The sequence below is a fragment of the Aquila chrysaetos genome, chromosome 22, assembly GCF_900496995.4.
Source record: "Aquila chrysaetos chrysaetos chromosome 22, bAquChr1.4, whole genome shotgun sequence".
NCBI lineage: Eukaryota > Metazoa > Chordata > Aves > Accipitriformes > Accipitridae > Aquila > Aquila chrysaetos.
In genome coordinates this window covers 19,919,943-19,937,537 of record NC_044025.1, presented here as the reverse complement: position 1 = coordinate 19,937,537, position 17,595 = coordinate 19,919,943, and the positions used below count along the sequence as shown (strand labels likewise).

At 42.5% G+C, this 17,595-nt stretch overlaps 1 protein-coding gene across 6 annotated transcripts in view; it reads left to right on the top strand.

Moving 5' to 3' along the window:
- FNIP1 (folliculin interacting protein 1) overlaps positions 1–17,595 on the top strand; it is a 70,969-nt gene that overhangs the window by 13,738 nt on the left and 39,636 nt on the right. For 4 of the 6 annotated variants that reach the window (XM_029998371.2, XM_029998368.2, XM_041119386.1 and 1 more), the window contains one exon: positions 17,303–17,429. In XM_029998371.2, coding sequence (XP_029854231.1) covers positions 17,303–17,429 — 127 coding nt within the window. Of the gene's footprint in view, positions 1–10,064; positions 10,205–12,606; positions 12,684–17,302; positions 17,430–17,595 lie in introns of those variants that run through there. The other 2 variants (XM_029998370.2, XM_041119385.1) reach the window with 2 other exon arrangements.

Sequence of the window (17,595 nt, the reverse complement as noted above, 5' to 3'; positions counted from 1 at the left end):
TAGGGAGAAAAAAGATGAGGCAAGAAAATGCTTTTGAATGAGAAAGCAAAGCTGAGTCTGCCACTCCATAGGAATGAGAGGAAACAATAAATGTTTGTTTTGTACATGTTAGAATGTGGTACGTGAACTACAGAAGATGCAAGAGCTGATGTTGAGCTGATGGGAGCTAGTCAGAAATAGCTTGTTCTGCTGCAACCCCAGGAGAACCTTTCGTGGAGTCAGGGAGGAGTTGCCCCAGCCACATCTGTTGGCAAGCTGTGTTGGCTGGGAGTGTCTGGAACTACATTCTCATCAAACCTACTACCACTGGCAAAAAGGGGTTTATTGAACATACGCTAAATATATGTATATATCTTGATTAAGTACAACCTCTCCCAGTGGAACAATGTAGGTTTTATCAAGTGTTTCTGTTGATTCTGTGAGCTGTGAGGCAGAGCTGGTTTGGACCCTGTGTTCATGCTCAATCCCGTGATAAAGAAGGTGTGTGTTTGGAGTGAGTTTCGGTGCTGATACCCAGGGAGGGCACGCTGAGCTGAACCTGCCATTTCTTTATCACAGACCAAGATTTTAATAGTAAAAAAAAGCTATGTGGACAAATAGGGGCTGTTTTCAGCTGATGCTCAGAGCTTGCATGTATCTGTCTTGTGGAGTTTTTAGTAAGACTTGACCAGTTCAGCTGTTCCGCATGGAAAATCCCTCTAGATGGATAGTTGTGTTGAAAAGCTTATTTTGTTTAATCATCACAGGGCAATGGCCAGTCCTACACTGTATTTTCCATTCCTACCGTTCTTAGAAACCCAAGACTATGAGCATGTAGCGAGACTTAGAAAACTGAAGTGGCCAGCAGAAAATCTGAGAGTACAGAGTTCAGTATGGCAGTGAGCAAAGCACTCTACTGCAAACCCAGTAGAGCACTTTGTTAAGCTTGGTTTAAAGATTGAACAGCTCCTTCAAAATCAGAGGGACCACTAGCTGGCTGACAGCTAAAAGCATGCTTAAGTGCTCTTCTGCTTTGGGGAACCAAAGTATTCAGGACCTCACAGTTTTAGTGCATTTGTGTGTTAGGTGCCAGGCTGTTCCATTATCTGGCAGTCTGTATTTTTTTGCAGATAGTAAATGAAGTTGTATGGCCATGTGGCTTGTTCAAGCATCTGATTTTTATTTGTCCTCATGTCCTTATGAGTTACATAAAAGTGAAGTCAAGCAATGTCTTTAGTGTCTGCTCTATATAGATCTACCTGAAATAGTTTCGGGTCACCTTTGCATGCTTAATTTGGAAAACAATTGAGCAGCATGACTCTTGCCTTGGAGAATTGAGCAGTCTAGGCTCCTCACAGTAGTCTTGGGGCTCTTGCAGTATCTGCACAAATCAAGATCTTGTCCCTTCCGCAAATTAAGTAGCGGCCTGTTCAACTTGTAGAGCCAGTAAGGGAGGGATGTTCAGTCCACGGGTTGCAGCCAAGTTAGAAAAGTCTTCCCTCCTGAAAAGCAGTTGTAGGATAGATCCAGTCCACCTAGAAATTCATTAATGTTATTTGGCAGATCTGTGAAAGTGTTCTTAATTGTTTCTGGTTCAGAGCCTGGCAGCAGTCTTGAAATGCAGCGAACTTCCTGGTTAGTAGTTTTGAGGGTTAACTAAGGGGAACAGTTAAAGGCTCCCAGGCACAGAGCTGTCACAGAAGCAAGTAACTGCTCTTCGTGCCGTTGCGGAATTGTGCCAAGCATCGTGCTGGACTTTTGAAGGTGTTGGAGGATGCTTAGATCATAAGCGACAAACACAGTGGTGTCAGACAGTTGTTGATTGATGGGGGGTATCTATCATTAGCACTCATGGGGTATCGGTATAAATGAACATCACGTACGGGTAGGCCAGACTGGGATTTCATTCCATAGATACTAATTTGTTATACTTGTTTATACTATCATCCTCTGTCTTTAGTTTGCAGTTGTTCCTGTGTAACTGAGATGGGTTTTTGGTGAAATCTGAGGGGGGAATAAGACTGAGTCAGCACTCTGCTTAAGCCATGTGCTTTACTTTAAGCATGTAAGTAGTTTCATTGCTCTCAACAAAACTGCTCATGTGCTTAGCATTAGGCATGTGTTTTAAATAAGTTGCTGATCCAGAGTCTAACTTTTCTTTTTTAGGAGAACCTACACAAATGAGGAGGGTAAGACTACAAACACACAATATTTAAAATGCTACAAATCAAAGGTTTAAGGTAGTATTCTTCAGGGAAAAAAGCTTTTGGCATTTAATGCATTTTAGTGACACACCGAGCTTAAATGTCACCTTCGTTGGAAAAATGATCATCATCTGTTAATTTTATGTGACTGTCTTGATAAATGACCTAGCAGCAAGCTGAAGTTCACTGTAGTCCTCTACACCACCAGGCTTTAGACTGAAAGCAGCACTTTGGGATTATCCCTATGTCAAACCTCGGTTGAACAGAGTACATATAATTAATTGTCCGCCAGCTTTTCCTATTACAAATATACACAGTTTGTGAAATTGGTTTACCATGTGCTGAAAATTTCTTTGATATTTTTAAAAGCCTGTTGCTATGGCAACTGGACCCCATAACAGAAAAGCTTTTTAGTAAAAAGAAGGCTAAGAATTTCAGTTAACAACCAAGAATAAAGCCATAGCGAAATAGCTTGTATTCTTTTTTCAAAAGCAAACAAACAAACCCCAGAAGAAAGCGTGGTATCCTGAAGCAGCTTGGACCTGGATTACCAGATGGAAGGGCACACCCTGCTCACAGGGCTTCAGAGCTCGGCCGGGAAGCTCACACTGTGAACGCTCAAGCCAGTCTCAGCTTTTACGGTGGAGGATAATCAGGGAGTTCACAAGCATCTTGCTCCGAAATAATTCACATGTCTTTTTTTTTTCATATGGAAATGTTGAAGTGATTTGATGGTTTGGCTTATGGGCAAGGAAACATGAGTTTTGCTTCTCAGAACTGGATGTCCCCTTTGTGCTTTGCTAATACAGAAACTGGCAGAACAGGCATTACTTTTTCTTTGACGTTAGGGCTTGCAGCCCTGTTTCCTTGTGTCTCATGACTGAGTGAATCAACACCTAATTAAACAGTCACATGAGGGACAGAGTAAAATGCTGCTCAGGCACTGATCATTGTGAATCTTTGGAGAATAACTACTTACATCTGTCTTCCTCCTTCTCCAAGGAACCCTGAACAGCTGCAGCTTTGCTTCCCCCCCCCGCCTCCAAGGGAAAAAAGATCACGTAAATCTTGGCTAAAGCCATGCTGTCTGTACAGATAAGTGAGACCTGGGGTAGGGGGAAGAGAAGACTTGGAAGTACTGGACAAAATCTTGAGACATTGGAATGATTTGAGTTTGTGCTGGGGGTGACTTAGCTGAAAGCTTGAAGTTGTAGTCCTTGTGCATTTGGCGTTCCTGGTGATTTAACTGGAAAGGTGACGTTGGGCAAGGAAGTACAGTAAGCTCTTTGGAGTGGTCTGGGGGGATTCTCGATATTTTTAATATTAGTTGTAATTCTTTTGCTCGCAGCTCTTCATGAAGGGTCCGTAACAATTGGTTTCCATCCCTGTGTGGCAAATACTTGTGTGGAGATTTATTGGGCTCTCAGTTATCACTGAGTCACAAGTGCAGCCACCTTAATCAATTACACGGACGTGGCCTACAGCCAAGGAATGCTCAAAACCCCACGCCGCCTGCTCGTGCTGTATGACTTTCACCACCAAGGCAGTATTACCCCCCCCCTTCCCCGTATAAAACTCACGAAACAAGTATTACAGGATGTTTTAATCAGGGTAAGCAGATGGCTCCCTCCACCCTGACACAGCGGTGGGCTCCCAGGTAGCGCATGGGACGTGCTGGGCTGGGCTGTGCAGCAGATGCCTGTGTCTACAGCAGGTGGTTTTATTGCCCTGGCGCTGGAGGTAGCGGTGGTTTGGGTGCTTCCATGGTGCAGTATTTCCAGGCTGAAGATATCCACCAGGGGTCATCCTGGCCTGCCTGGTGCAAGGCTGGTGGGTTTCGGGGCTGTCCGGCAGGGACCCCCTGCCTCCCGGGACCCTGGGCACAGCATCACCCGGCCCCGCTCCCCCACCCTGGCACAGCTCACAGGTTAAAAAGCATGACATAAAAAAAATGTAGCTGCTCACATTCTAGTCTTTTAGCCTTTAACAAGTTACTTATTTCTTCATCTATCCATCTGATAAAAAAAATGCTTCTTTAGATGTGTTTACTCGGTGTTGGTGCAGATATCACATGGCATGTCAGGTGTAGCTAGAGTACACTAGCAATTTGTTGATGCACCTTGCAGCTTTTTTTTTTTTTCCTGTATGTCCTGAAGTAATGTTTTGAGAATCTTGGTTTTCACTTGTGTAAAAAGAAGAAAACAAAACTGCCATAGTCCTTACAGTTGCTGGGAAGAACATGAAAATAAAAGCCTTAAAGACTCCTTAAGCTGAAGATAAATACAGTCAATTCAATGTTTGTCTATTAAAAAAAAGAAAATGGTAGGATTCCTCAATCAAAGTACTCTTGTTACATCAGGAGTCATTCAAGGGTTTATTATTATTATTAATATTAGAGTTGATAGCAATTCCTCTAGGATGTCTTCATTTTCATGGCAACAGGGTTCTTGCAGTCAACCTTGACTCTGATGTATCTTCTTTTCTCTTCATTGTATCATCTGTTAATATCCATGATCTCCAAAATAAAAAGCATCAATTCACCATGAAGTTACCTAAGCAAATTTTGCAGTTGATAAATCTAAGCTTGTGAGCTTGTTTTTGTTCTGTCTAGCACTGTGAAACAGTCACTCTTTTATCATATTAGTAATTCTCAACAGTGGTAGTTCAGATGTAACATAGATGCTGGTTTTCACAGGCAAAGTTTGCTTTATTGTCTAGTGGAAACTCGTGTATCAGGCAAAGAAAGATGCTGCACGTCACTGAGCGTTGTATTGTCATTCATACTTTGAAGAGGGGTGGAAAAGAGAAGTTAGTTTTATGTGTGGATTTAGGGATTGAAGAACCTATCTAGATATCTCCAGAATTACACAGCATAAAGAGGGAAAAAAGACTTCCCCTCACAACCCTCCTCTGCTACACTAGATACTTCTGTGTGATTTTAAATGATTCTTTATTTCCAACAACTATTTGTATGCATCAAGAGCAATTTGTATTGGAACTTTTTTCTCCCCAACTTTTCATTAAATGCACACAATACTGAACTATTTACACTTTATTTTTAATAGCTACAGCAGAAGATTAGTCTGTTCTACACACCCGAGAGTGCACAATAAAATAACTGTTTGGCAGGGGGAAAATGCCCTGTTGTCTTGCAGTACCAGTTGGTATTATGGAGGTTTGTTCGGTGTCTTATTTATAGTAGATTGCAATTGGAAATGTGATACAAAACAAACACCAATGTTCCAGTAGCTTAACCATGCATCAGATTTTTACTTTGATAGTTATTTTTATTTTAAGCATCTTTTATCATTACTTGATAAATTACAACAGTGAAGGGACGGTCAATCTGCTGAGGTCTCAGCATCCACGTTCCTAAAAGAAAGATAATGTTCCATGTCATACCCTCCAGGAATGCTTCCAGGCAGATTCGTATTTATGCTGATGCTCCTTTACACTGCTGGCAGAGACAGTTTATTCCACTCATGAGACCTCTTGGTGCTAGCAAGAATCCTGTCTATGGAGAGTTTATAAACTTTGGTTCTCTGTTTGTTGTTGTTGTTGTTGTATTGCATATCAAAAGCACTTTTTTCAGTATTTAAAAATCTGGTTTCCTTTAAAGAAAATGGGGCCTAGGTTTTGAAAAACCTCCGGACTGCTTACAGACATCTTTCTCATCGTTTTGGCTCTTGCTGACCTTTGGCTGGACTTACGTTTGTGTGCGCATATCTATGGTGCGTGCAGGTATGTGTATGTGCTCCAGTGATATACGGAGGGTTTATGCTTTAATACTGTCCACTCTTCCTCTCCAGCAGTGAGGAATTCAGTGGAATTTTTTTTGCAGGGGTGCAAAAATGTACGGAAAGCACATTTAAAAGTCTAGCTCAGTGGTAATCCTATTAAGGCGAGTATTTTGTAGAGAAGTGCTATCCAAGTATTTCTAGTCAGATTTCAAATAAAATCCTAATTGGTTTTCTCTCTTTTTGTCTAGTGTGGCTTCCAGCTCCTACCTTCGTGCATTACTAAGCAATAAACATTTCTTGGCTTGCTTACTGGCTCTTTGTTGTGTGTGTTTACAATGCGTGAGGGAAGCCTTCTTTCAGGAGAAAGACTAAAAAAACTCGTTAAGGCAGTGGAGAACAAAAATGAATCATTTCATTACTTTTTTAGATTGTGGTTGGAGCAAACTGTTGTCTCCTCGGTTTAAAATCAGATGATTTATACCCAAAAGGTGCACATGAGCCTTTCCAGTAATTCTAAATGTTTTCAGAAATGCCTCTGGAAAAAAGGAAGAAAGTAACTCTCTTTAGTGCTCTTTTGTCTTGAGGGGGTTTTTTGGCTTATGTATGTTTAAGAACGAGCCACAGCCCCAGTCTGGCATCGGGTTTTGCACAGAACCCCTTGGGTGGAATGTACTTCATCCTCTTGGCTATTCGATGCAGCTGGACACCATCACCCACATCTTTCCCGTCTTCAGTTGGGTGGATGTGCATGGATACTGAAGTGCCTTCCCAGGACCTTGCTGAAAGGTGATGGGCTAAGGCAGGAGATTTTGATCACTTTATTTTTTGAACTTGTTAAATGTTTTTCTGAAGCTAGATAATATTATCAGCTGTGTTTTCCAAGTTCAAATTTACACAAATAGAGAGATGAAGCGGGTGGGGGGAAAGCCTGCACCCTTTCAGAGAGTTGGAGAGTATCATATTCCCTGCCAAAGCCAAATACTACCTAGGTGGTAAATGAGGTACTTTTTTTGGACTTGGAGAAAAAAAAAAAAAAAGCTGCCTTTCTGGAGACACTTTTCAACGATGGATGCTGTAGACCTGTTGAAAACCCCATAAAGCTTTCACACCATAGGTGAAAACAAGTTACTGCATCTGGAATACAACCAATATTGTAATTATAGCTTTTTTGCTAACCAGTGGCCCATTTTGGGTTTTATTTTTATTTCACCTCCCTAGAAACAGTGCAGATAAGAGCGAGGAGGGGTGGCAAAGGGGCTGTGCTGTGCCCTCTGTACGGCATGCTGCTGTGTCAATCGAGCTGGGTGGGTTACGGTTCTGCACGCCTGCCTTGCGTTCCCCCATCCCTGCATACCCTGAACTTTGACCATGGCTTTGCATCTGCGGTTGGCAGCCAGTAGGCTTGGATTTGAGTGCAGGCTTGGACCTGGGTTTAACATACCATAGGTACATACTGGTGTGACCAGAACATCTCGCTGTCCTCAGAAATTTAGAATCAGATGTTGTTTATGAAAGCTTATCTCCTCTGTTCTGGATCAGTAAATAGGATGTTCACTGTGCCCAGATATACACCTAGAGAAGACGACAGTGCATGTTTAATCTTAAAGAGGCCTGAGTATTTTCTTGGATGTGGGAATGGTGACAGTGTGTTTGAACCAACACTGAGTATCTGAAGTCCTTCCTCAAGCAGTAAATATTCACTGATCTGGCTAAAGCACTATTTACTCTCCGTACACTTTTTGAGTCTGTCTCTATTTGAAGAGAAAATTCTTCCAGTATTTTTCCTGGTCAGTTGTTGGATGGAGGCTGGGTCCACTTTCACAGCACTTGTCTTTAACACGCATCAGGTTACCCTGAGGTAAAATGGAAACTTTAGATGTTACTCCTGTAAATAAATGTTTACATAATACATTGCACTGAACTTCTCACCATTGCATGCCTAAGAAAAAAAGGTCACTTTTGACATCAGTAACCTTTAGAGAGCCATGCGTTTGCCACACAGGTAAAGGAAGTTACCGTGCACAGCACATTTCTTTCACTGGATCAAGAAGGTAGGAGAGGTCAAATGTTATTGCTTGCAGCTCCCAAGGCTTGGCATTTTAAGCTTTAAAGGCAAGATTTGGTTTTAAGGTATGGGTCCTGTAAACAGCACCTGCCCAATTTTGCTCATGTGAGTAATTCCATTGAATTCCAGGGCACTAGTCATGTATGAAGAGCCAAGTCTATAATGTATGTCTTTGTGAGGTCAGGGCCTCAGCTCTTCATTTCTAAATGAGAAATTACGTACAAAACATTCAGGGTCACAAAAGATAACGGTTTTGGATTTGGAACCAAGTAATTATCTATCTCATAGTTTTACTGCTTTTGTGTCAAAACGCCCAGCACCAAACATAAAAATACTACCTTCCTATAAGTCAGCAGCAAAACTGCTGTTGTGTCAATAGATTAAGGATTTCTCCCTAAACTTAATCCAGGAGATGTGTAGCAGGAGAGGGAGCTCGGCGTTCGCCGGTGGAATCCATCCCAGAGGGCAAAAAAGTATCGGGGCTGTTGGGTCTTGGGGCCAGAGCCCACGAACAAGTGCATCAGCTCACCACTCTTGTGATGCAGGGGAATCATCGATAGCCCTAAACTTTGTGTTGTGGGATGCAGCGGAACAGGAGATCCTGATGATAAATGGATTTTTGCTGCCTTTGTATTTGGCAAAACCTGTAGGTTTTCAGACACTGGAAAAAAAACCAACCTGAAGTAGGAGCTATGGTGCTACAGTTTCCTGCCTTTATGTATTTGCTGAGTTTTGTCCAAAAGTAATACAAAATTAATAGTATGAATGATTAGTCCCACATATACCTGTGACAAGACTTGATGGCTTTTAATGCGCATTGCTCTTTTGGATGCCCGGTTCCTTCTTCACTTCCCTGTCCATCTCTCTTGTTCCTCCCCCACGATTTAGAGAAAAAAAGTTCCTTAAATAGCAAGCTCTTTGCTTTTGTGATGTACCGGGCAGCCTTCCTAGCATGGCCTGGGTTACCACAAGAGCAGTCATGAAACCTTGTTTACAGCTGTCGGGTTGGTCAGCATTTCTTTGTGGGCATTATTCCGCCCCCCCCCCCCCCAAAGAAAAAACCCACCCCAAACAACCAACAACCCCAACCCACCCCTATACATTGCCATCCAATTGTCTTGCACGTCCCTGAGGCTTCCCTTGTAATATTAATGAGCCCTTCCAGGGCATACAGTGCTTTCTTTGTTCTTCTAGGAGCCGACGGGGAGGGGGAGCGGGCGCGATAGAGGGAGCAGAGCTGGTTCCCCTTGGCCCGCGAACGCGCCGAAGGGGCGAGCACCAGCCGCGCAGAGGCGGGCAGCGAGCGGCGGGTGGCCGCGGGCGCCTCCTCCGCCCTTCCCGGCACGCGTGCGAGCGGCAGCCGGCGGAGTCGAGGCTTCGAAGGCCTTCGCTTTGGTGGCGAGATCCTGCGCAGGGCTCGGCGGCGGCGCTGGGATTGGCGGCGGCGGATGGCGGCTGCAGGTGGCACGCGCTGACAGCCGGGTCACATGATGGCCGTCAGCGCTCGCTCTTCCACCCCTCTGCCTCCGCTCCCGCGGGCTCCGGCGCAGGCATCCCGCCGCTTCCAGGAATGTCGAGGCTGGGGGTGCAGCCTGGAAGGAGGCCGCGTCGCTCGGCCCCCTCGCTTCTCGTCCGAGCGGGCTGAATTGCCGACGGTCGCGGCTCGCGGAGGAGCGGGACGGCCGCCGCGGTTGCCGGGGGACTTGGGTCATGAGACTCGACTCCGGTCGCGTTCGCTAGAGGAGGGTAGATGGCACTGGCATGTACGCTCCGGCGGCTGCCGAAGCAGCGCTTAGCTTTCTGATGAATTAGAGTGATCTTCTCTGCAGCGGTACGGTGGAAGAGACAAAGGAGCGGGGGAAGACGGGCGGTATTTACTCGAGCAGAAATCCCGGGCTGTGCAACAGAATGGAGGGGCAGGATTTGGGTTACGAAACTCCAGGGCAGTGCAAGCGCCTATATTGCGCTTCAGCGAACTGCTTTCTTTAAGGTGGTTTTTGTGATCCTGTTGCTAGGATTAAGCCTTTCGCGTTGCAGCATGGAGAGTCTTTTGTTTGAGTTAAATTCAGACCTCTTGATATGTCACCTGACAGTCTTGTGGTTTTGGATGAATATGGCTCATTGCTATTATTAACCTGAGTTGGCAGCTGGGCACAACAGGAGTTTACAGGGATTTTGAAAAGTGGAACTGCTCGGGGGACAAAGATGCTTCCCAGGTACGGTCACTGCACAGTTCTTGAGATTGTTTTAATTATTTGAAAGCTTAATATTTTCACTGCGATGAAAGTATTTCTTTCCCAGAGCTATGAAGCTTTTAGAGATTTAATTTTTTTTTATGGTTCTTCTTATATTTATATGCTAAATGCCGTGAATGGTTTTTTTTTCACTGAACTGGTTCTATCTGTTGTAATTTTGCAAAGGGAAGTGTAGTCTACGTGAATAATGTAAAACATTGTGTTCAATGCTAGTGAATTGAACTGAAAGGAGCTGTGTCTTGTTTGTGTGTGATTTTTTTTTAATTAAAACAGGTATTTCAAAAGAGCATGGAGCTTGTGTGTGTGTGCGCGTGTATATGCATATGTTTGCATGCATGTATGTGCTTAAATCAGCTAAAAGCTGAACAGGTACTTTTTGAAATGACATAAGTGAAGTAGTACCCAAAATATTCCGTGAAATTACTAATTGTAGATTCAGAAGCTGTGTAAATTGCAAAGTTACTCAACATGCTACACGTCTTCAACAAAACCTTCCAACCTACTTATTTTCAATATCACCCTCCAGATTATGATTAATGTGTTGACTGGACTGTACCTAACCTATATGTATTACGTCTTTTTGCTCATGAAGAGGCATCTGGCTCATGTATTGGACTTTAGAGTATAAATTAGGTATCTTAATGAGAGCCAAGTGACTTGGTAGAAGGAGGAAAAAAATGAAAACAAAGTCAGCTTCATACACAGTTAAAGAATTGGACAGAGCCAAGGACCTTGGAAGCCAATTGAAGTTTAGGTCCAAGTTTATTATACTGAGTGTGAAATATCTGGCTGACTGAATATGTTCCTAGTGTACAATATGTGCTTAGTATAAGCAGCAGAAGTTTCCTGGAGCTCAAGTAGTGCAGCTATTCAAGGTGAGGATTGCTAAGCTGGTAAATGAGTGAGACAGATTTATAGATACAGCATAGAGCTGACCTCTGTGATGCTGCAGTGCCTGTGGACGTGTCACCCTCCTTTGAGAAATGAAAAGGGGGTGGCTTGGATTTTTTTTTTCTTTTTTTTTAAAAGAAACATTATTTCCTTGTGACAAACCTGAAAAATGTAACCGCTGCAAGTAGTCACCCGTCATGGGTGGTTGTCCCTGAAATGATCCACTGTCTGTCAGTTTTTCCAAGCTACCCAGAGTACAGGTCCTTCGACTTTTGGGAAATCCCAGCTGAGGTCAGAGTGATAGAGGGCAGCGTCGCCCAGAGCGCTGGGTAAACTCCTTCGCAGTCGATTGTCACGGGCTCCCTCCGTGGCCTTGGTCAAGTCACAAATGCCGATTTTCTCTGCAGAATCAGCAGGCGTTCACCACAACAGTCACACAACCCTGAAGTGACCTCAACTCTTGTAAAGACAATTATCTTGCAAAATTTTTTCTAAGTATAGGCCCCGTGGTTTCTCTAGTTTAGGGATCTTATTCCTCCTCACAGACTTATGGTGGTGTTATGTCACCAGCATTGAGATGGAATCTTTCGCTGAAAATGCCAACTTTACAAATTGGCAATGCGGTCTGGATCATCCTTATCATGTGAATCCTGATAAAGTTCTTTTGCTGTTCAGGTGTTATTATTAAAAAAATAAATAACCTGCCCATGCCTCTTTAAAAAAAGCTAATGGATGGTCTTCCAAAGCTGGAAGCATTGTTAACATGCCGTACATTGCTGTTTTCATTGCTTCCAAATTAGTTGTGCTCTTTCAGAAAGGTCTACACAGCTGTCTTTGTACAATAATGGTCAAATAATAAATGAATTAGTGAATTGCAGTAAGAAGGTATTAAAATACGTTCAATACCCTCCCCATGTGTCCTATATATTCAACTTTTGTTGTATCTTCTCAAAGCCAAATGAAAAAAAATCCAGTAACAGATAATAGAAATGTGTAGAGCAATTTGGGTGGGAGAAGGGAAGCCCTTGTGGAAAAGGCACCTCAGTCAGGGGTGAGAGGTGTACGATATGATGGTTGGACTAGGCCAGGACCATTTTCCTTCTGCTTCTGATCACCCTTCCCTATAACAAAGCAACTGCAGGATCCTAAATACTACTGGGCTATGCATGTACAGGTGAGCATGCTTCGAAGTGAATGTACATCCGTCTGGAACATGGAGATAATCTGCACCTGAAATATCCCAATGCACCCAGTGGAACGGTCTCATATTTGCAGCGTAAGCTCTTCAAGACGGGGACAGCCTCTGTGCAGCACTCGTGTAGAAGTTGGCTGGGTCTAAGCACTACTGTAACAACAATAATACATGAAGAGTATCATCTGCAGGAGCTGGAGATAAGCCCTGGGGATCCTTATGCCTCTGTTCTGATGCTCGTCTAATAGGAGTAAAGGAAGACGTTTCCTTCCACACGGAGCCCCGCGAGGAGGGCATGGGGCAAGGTGGACCTGCCGTCTGCTCTGCCCTGGCTGTTCCTGTCAGCCTTTTAAAAAGGTGCTAACATGAAAAACACGCAGGACAGATAAGCTAGCATAAACTATAAATATCATTTGCGTAGATGCATTTAAAAATAGTTCCAAGTGATTCATCACCAGGCAGTTTTTATAACTATGGGTTACATGATGTAGGAAAACAATAGTTTGATAGTTTCAACTTACTTTTTCAATGATTAGTCATATTCTGGTTTTGAGCAACTTTACTTTTTAGCAAACTCTTCTACAATTCCTACCTGCTTAATATCTTGATCGGTTTGCTTCAATTGCTTCTCTTTAAGACTTCTAAAATATCTATGCTGATTATTAAAAAGTAATTGGATACTATCTAAGCTGTGTTAATATGAAATAGTTCTAAAAGTGAAGTCTCAGGCAGGAGGAAAAATAGTATTAAGCTAAACCTTTAATGTAATGAAGAAGTGCTGTTCGTGTTGTAGTGGAAACAAGGAGGAAGGAATGTACTTGCTTTCAATTACAGGGGAAAATCTTGTATTTTAATTGGTAGAGTGGTAATGAAGGATTTCTGCGTCTGTCATTTTATCTATTAAAACTTGCACAGAGTATAATAATACCAATTTAAAGCCATTCAGCTGCCTCTTGCTGAGAAATGCCTATGGTAGTAATAAACTCCAGGAATTAGATACATGAGAAAATCCACCCTTGGAGAGCATTTCGACTTCTGGATTGCCATGCAACTTGCAGTACAGGTGTCAGGAAGCATGTAATGGATCTGTAAATGTAAACTATAAATAATATTCCTAGTGGTTGAAGGTAAAAAAAAGGCAGGAAAACAAAACAGATGAAAGAGGAGAAAAGCTGAACCATAGTAGGGCTTAGGTATGAACATGCATTAAAATATCATTTTTCAGGCCTTGATTTCATTATTATTAGTTTCTAATAATTTCATCATTATTCATGTGGAAGTTTGCCTTTCTGTCCCAAATAATTCCTTTCCTTTTGTGCTTTGTACTTGCATTAGCATCTGCACAGGGGGGTTGGACCAGATGACCTCCAGAGGTCCCTTCCAGCCTCAACCAGTCTGTGATTGTGTGAGATCTGGTACATGATTTGTTTCTGAAATATCCCACACAGCATTCATACATCAATGGATTTCTACCCCATTCTATTCATATAGGTATTTCTGAACATCTCATTCTAGAAGAATCACTGTTTGTGTAGTGGAGATCTGCACAGGACTGGTGTCCTGCTCAGAAATAATTTATCACTATTTCTTCTCTTGCTCGACACGTGACCTCACAGCACTAACTGTGTGGCAAAGTCACAAACACTTCCACTGGTGAAAAGATTGTTGGGGTTTTCTTGCTGGTGGCTTTTGTGTTTGTTTTTTTCTTTAAATATAATCAGTTTCAAGGAAGGAGCAAAGAGTGATAGATAGGTCACACAGCAGAAAGTCCTCATTAAGAGAACCGTCATTTCCAGAACAGCGTGGGAGATGGGAGACTCACCTTTCATTAACAGTGCTAGAACATTTGATTCTACGTCTCCTGGTTTTCCTATAAGAATCTCAAGAAAACATCAGTTAAATGTCAAAGTTGGTTTCCATTTATAAACAGAACTAATTATATTCAGAAGATCTAGGTCAGTTTTCATCTGCCTGAAGAACAGCGCTGGAGTATTGCCCTGTTATATTTGTTTTGAGAACATGCCCTCCGTATTGCATGCAGGAATTTGTGTGTTTCTGGGGATAATCTATCCAGATATCAAGCTTAACGGTATTTTAAAGCTGTAACAACAAAAGCAAAGCTACTCTGTGTCCAGCTTCCTCCTCACTGGGAGGTGGTGGGGCTGAGTCGGAGGTGCCAGCTTGCCTCTGTTTACTGTCTGTCTAAATGAACTTTCCCCCAGCACTCTTAAAGTTTCTTCTGGTTTGGGAAGTGGCCCGCTATTGCCAGGGAATGTTTTTGCAAGGCTGAAATGTGCTTAAGGACTCTATTACATAACAGAGATAACGCTTATTTGGAATTATCACGAATTATGATGGATAATATCTACTAAATGCTTGTCTAGAGAAAGTTAAAATGTCATGTGAAGAAGCTGAGAAGTAAACAAGCTCTTGTTACCTTGATCAAATATGTTTCCGAATACAGCAAGAGTTTTATATTTAGCTTTCTCTTCTCTTAGTGTGTAATCTGCTCTTGGAGCTTTTTATAAGTAGACTTTGCTAAGATCTGGAACAGCTACTGCCCTTCTTTGCCAGTAATTTCAAAGTCAAATATCAAAAGTACTAGGTAATGGAAGACATGCTTTTGTCTGAGTGTGAAGGAAATTCAAATGCACTGCAAGGGTGGAGCAAGTGATAGCACCTTTTTGGCAAACAATTCGTTGTTGTTGTCACACACTGTTTCTTTATAGGAACCACAGTGGCCTATCTGGAAACAAAATGAGTTTCCAGACTTCCATCGATTTCACTTAAATATAAAAAGATGGTTCCTTCAGGAAGCCAGTTTAGCCAGCGGTCTCACTTGCCTCCTTGCCTCTAGCTGAAGTCAGGTTCTTACAAGTAACCATCCCCAGCTCTAGTGCCTTTGAGCCTCTCAGTTGATAACACTCCAAATATGCATCAAACAATATGGATTCCGTTTTCTTACATTTTCTGAAATGCCAGGTGGGGCTCATTAGCAGAGCCCCCGGTAAATGTATGCTCTGCACTGAGTTTGTCACTGAGCTTGGTTTTTCGGTACAGAATTTGCCCAGTTTGCAGTCTGTTCTTCATGTGGGCATGTCCCTCTGTGGACAATGCTTGGCTTTAGGTGCCCAAAGAGAGAGGGTGCGTGGCTCTGCCCCCGAATCTAGACATCAAGTTATTTCAGTTTCAAGTTGCTCAAGCTTTTTTCTTGTAATAAGTTGCTTTTGACATTTGTTGCACACTATCTTCTCTGCAGCTTCTGTTTTTCTCTCCTGTTGCTAAATGGTGGGGCTGAGCAGATCAGGAAATGGATTTCCTCTCTCAAGAGACCGAGTAACTGTATGTCTTGGTGCTTAGTTTCACCTCGCTGGGACTACAGTAGTTGTAAAGCCTGTGAATCTATATTGGACAGTCTTAAAAACTTCTGATAGGCAACCATGGCTTTGGTGATCAAATTGATTCTCTGCTGTGACCTATTACAGAAGTTGTTGGGTTACAAATTGTCCTTAGCATACTGATCACATAAAGCATGGGCACAGAGAAGGAAACCTTTTGGTTGGTGAATTAGAGGGACAGAGGAGAGGAAAATTTACCATAGTCTTGGAGTCTAGCATGCCAGGTTTACTTCAGTCCATATTATCACTTATGGGTGTCTCTTTGCTGAAATAAATGTACAGCTCCTTGTAAACTGGGAGCCTGTATCCTTCATTAATGGCTGGAAAGTTCCAGGGCCTCGTTTCTCACTTCTTGGGGTTTCATGCTGATGCTGCTTGCCTAAAAGGCAAGGATAAGGAAGATAGAATTTCACTTGATTAAGGAAATGGCTTGTAACTAGCTGGAAGATGATTCCTGTTGGTTTCATGGATAGAGGAGGCGTCTTGTTTCCTGTCTCCCAAGAACTGAGAAGGTATCAGTGAAAATGGATTCCCAAGTCCATGGGCAACAATGCTTGCTGGGTTTTAAAGTCATGGCTGGCTTTTTAAAATGGAAATTTAAGATTATGGCTACAAAGCACCCTTAAAGGCAATGGTATTCAAGCCTGAGCCCTGCAAGTTCTCCCTTTGCAGAGCTCCTCTGAAGTCAGTGACACTAGGGAAGGCAGAGGCTCAAGAAAGCTCCTTTCCTTGTTATTGACTGCAAAAATAGTTTGGGAGTAGGTGTGTTAGAACTGCTGTGTGTGTTTTGCTGACCCATGCAGCAGCATGGCCTTGAATCACAGTGGCGTAAGTGGAGATGATTTCCAAGTCTGAATGTAGTGAGGACCTAAGTATATAGTCAGGACCAAGCTACACATGGCTCTCTTTTTGCCAGCATCAAAGCATATGTATTAGTATGAATGCTGTAGTTTGTAATACTGCAGTTAGTTCTATATACATATGTTACTACAGTGTTTGTGAAACCTGAAGAAGAGTAGGAAAGGTACTTTGCATTTTTTCAGCTGTGGAGTTCAGTGCTTTGCCAAACCGTGAGGCTGAAAACCCATGACTGCAAATGCAGAAATTCATTACTTAAGGGAGAGGCCAGTGTGAATATATACCTTTTTTCTTTTTGCTTTTGAATTGTGAATACTTTCAAGCTAGTGCTTGCAATGATGAGGGACTCTTTTTTGGGGGGGTGGGGGGGTGTATGTGTGTCTAAACATAAAAGCTGAGTTCTTCTATGACCTTGATTTCAAAAAGCTGGAACTTGAAGAAAACATTAAATATCACAAGAGCTGGTAATGCTGCGCACATCATTGCATATGGTTGTAGTGGATTGGTGCTGTTTATGCCACTGTAATTTGGCAAGTGTAGGGGAAAGAAAAAACCAAAAGGCATAGTTCTGGCTACAGGATCAAAGGGTTTGATGAAATGGCATTGCATTTGCTCGACTTTATGTTTTAATATAGTTGTATATACAGAAAACGTAGAAAGGACAGTGTAATAAAGAGTTGTGGTAATTGATCCTTCTGCTCTTTTATCTTTTAATTAAAGCTGGCCTTTGCCGGAATTTGACCCAAGTCAGATCCGACTGATTGTGTATCAGGACTGCGAAAGAAGAGGACGAAATGTCTTATTTGACTCCAGTGCTAAAAGAAAAATAGAGGATGTTTCGGTGTCGGTGAGTATTTTACTAATGTGAATGGTTATAGTCTATATTTTTTTTTTAAATGGCAAGATTGATAAATCACAAATGTTCTGTTTTATTCACATTAACATTTAAACGTCGGTTATATGCAGGGCTATATTTAAATGCCTGTTAAGTTGCAAATTATTCAGGCTTCAGT